We start from the raw sequence: 2,949 nt of genomic DNA, 5'->3' as shown, positions 1-2,949 counted from the left end.
AATGGAGAATGTCCAGTACTCTACATGGGTGAAGCTTTTTAAAATTACCGCACGTTCTCATAAGGTCCTTCATCACATTATTCCTCCTGTCAACGACAAAGCGAAGGTACCTGCGACTGAGGATGAAAAGGAATTATGATCGACTCTTGATGCTACGATTCTTTCTTGGCTTTATGCAACCATCTCCAATGACTTGTTGCATACAATTATTGAACCCGATGCCACGACCATGGATGCTTGGAATGGGTTGAGAGATATTTTCCAAGACAACAAACATTCCCGTGTGGCAACTCTTGAGGTCGAATTATCCAATACTAAGATGGAGAATTTTCCAAATGCTTCGGCATATTGTCAACGTCTCAAGTCCCTTGTTGATCAGTTGAAAAATGTTGGAGCACCGGTGTCGGAGAGCCGCCTTGTCATTCAATTTGTTTCGGGTCTCACAAGTGTATATCGAGGTGTAGGGACATTAATTCGGCAGAGTAATCCTCTACCTCCGTTTTATCAGGCTCGGTCGATGCTCACACTTGAGGATGCCGAATTTGCAAAGGAGGCTGCCACGGGTTCGAAGTCGGTAATGGTAGCTGCCTCACAATCTGTTTATGACTCAAATTCCTCACATTCGGACCAGCAACACTGTGGGAAGCCGTTTGGATATCGTAAGAATTTTGGAAAAAAATCCTGTGGCGGTGGTTATGGGTCCGGCCGTGCAGGGGGCGGCAGTGGTGGTCCGCAGGAGTCTGATGGGAGTCCACAGCAGCAGCCACAATGGGGGCCTTCACCTTGGCCAAATTACCACCTTGGGGTTGGATGCCTCAATGGGCTCCTCCATGCCCATATCCAAACCAAGGGTGGGCCCGGGGTCTAGCACCATAGAGACAACAACAACAACCCGGCGTTCTTGGGCCACGACCACAACAAGCTTACATGGCCTCTCAAAATGGGCAGTCCGCTCCTTATGTTCCTACAAATATTGAAGCGGCGATGCATATTATGTCTCTGAGTCCCTCGGATCCATCATGGTACATGGACACCGGAGCTACCTCTCATATGACATCTTCCAATGGTAATTTCTCGTCTTATTTTAATTTGAGCAATCATCATGGTATTATTGTTGGTAGTGGTCATACTATCCCAATTCATGGCTATGGTCATACTTGTTTGCCTTCCCCTAATCCTCCCCTATCTCTCACAAATGTTCTACATGCTCCCAAAATCATCAAAAATCTTATTTCGGTTAGAAAATTCACTATTGATAACTCTGTGACTGTGGAATTTGATCCTTTTGGTTTTTCTGTGAAGGATTTTCAGACGGGGATGCCACTAATGAGATGTGATAGCCAGGGTGATCTTTACTCTTTTACTAATCCTATCAAACATCAAGCTCTTCCTTCAACCTTTGCCACCATTTCTCCTAAGCTTTGGCATGATCGTTTGGGTCATCTGAGTGCTCCTATTTTAGATGTTCTTAAAAAAAATAAAAGCATTGATTGTAATCGTCTTTCTAGTTCTAGTCTTTGTCAATCTTGTGTTTTTGCAAAACATATTAAGTTGCCATTTGTTTCCTCTTCTACGAGTACATCTATGCCTTTTGATATTATTCATAGTGATATTTGGACATCTCCTATTTTGAGTTCAATGGGACATCAATATTATGTTTTATTTTTGGATGATTATTCTAATTATTTGTGGACTTTTTCATTGGCTAGAAAGTTTGATGTATTTGAGAAATTCTTAGCTTTTCGAGCCCACATTCTCACTCAATTTGAACGTAATATAAAAAATTTCCAATGTGATAATGGAAGGGAGTTTGACAATGGATCTTTTTGGGATTTGTGTAAAACTAATGGTATGTCTTTCCGTCTTTCTTGCCCCCATACCTCATCTCAAAATGGGAAAGCTGAATGGAAAATTCGGACTATCAATAATATGTCTCGTACTCTTCTTGCTCATGCCTCTCTTCCTCCTTCCTTTTGGCATCATGCATTACAAATGGCTTCATATCTTCTTAATATACTTCCAAGTAAGGTTTTGGGAAACACTTCTCCTCTTCAAATTCTACACCAACGGGATCCCTCGTATTCTCACATTAGGGTGTTTGGGTGTCTATGCTATCCTCTCTTTCCATCCACCACAATCTATAAATTACAACCTCGATCTACCCCATGTGTGTTTTTGGGTTATCCTTCGCATCATTGTAGCTTCAAGTGTTATGATTTATCTTCTAGTAAAATTATAATTTGTCGTCACGTCTTATTTGATGAACATGTTTTCCCATTTCAGAAATTGCATTCCCATTCTTCTACTGCTTATGATTTCTTGAGTGATGATATGAGTGCCTATACAATGCATCACCTTCACAATCAATCTCCAAATGCTTCTGCTTCTCACACAGACCAATCTGAAACACAAGCCCACCCCCCTGTTGGCCCAGATCCCGTGAGCCCAGACACCGCCATCCCTCATTTCCCTTCAAGCCCACCCACCTCTCCTTCTCTTAGCCCATCCTCTACTCCTATCTCCACATCAGCGGCCCAAACAATAACTTCCCCTTCTATTCCCATCCAACAGCCCCGTATGGACACCAGAAGCCAAATGGGAATTTTTAAGCCAAACAAGAAATATGATGATGAATATTGCTTAGCCACTTCAGTTACTCGGTCTCCATTACCTCGTAACCCGGTTGTGGCTCTTCGTGACCCAAATTGGAAAATGGCCATGGATGATGAATATGATGCTCTTATTAAAAATAAGACGTGGGAGTTGGTGCCCCGTCCACCTAATGTTAATGTTATTCGGTCTATGTGGGTTTTTGCTCATAAAGAAAAATCTAACGGTGTGTTTGAGAGGCACAAAGCCCGTCTTGTAGGTAATGGGAAAAATTAGCAGGTTGGCATTGATTGTGGCGAAACTTTTAGCCCGGTAGTGAAACTGGCTATGATTCGCACC

At 42.5% G+C, this 2,949-nt stretch overlaps 1 protein-coding gene across 1 annotated transcript; it reads left to right on the top strand.

Annotated features, from left to right (window-relative positions):
• Positions 1–229: 229 nt before the first annotated feature.
• On the top strand, positions 230–868 carry LOC102666547 (uncharacterized). Its single transcript, XM_014762653.1, has one exon. The coding sequence runs from the start codon at positions 230–232 to the stop codon at positions 866–868; it is 639 nt and encodes a 212-aa protein (XP_014618139.1).
• The last annotated feature ends 2,081 nt before the right edge of the window (positions 869–2,949 follow it).

This window comes from Glycine max, chromosome 10 (assembly GCF_000004515.6).
Source record: "Glycine max cultivar Williams 82 chromosome 10, Glycine_max_v4.0, whole genome shotgun sequence".
NCBI classification, from domain to species: Eukaryota; Viridiplantae; Streptophyta; class Magnoliopsida; order Fabales; family Fabaceae; genus Glycine; species Glycine max.
This window is presented reverse-complemented; position numbering and strand designations above follow the sequence as displayed.

Coding starts and splice junctions, on each gene's coding strand:
- LOC102666547 (XM_014762653.1), top strand. CDS start 230: ATGGATGCTTGGAATGGGTTGAGAGATATTTTCCAAGACAACAAACAT.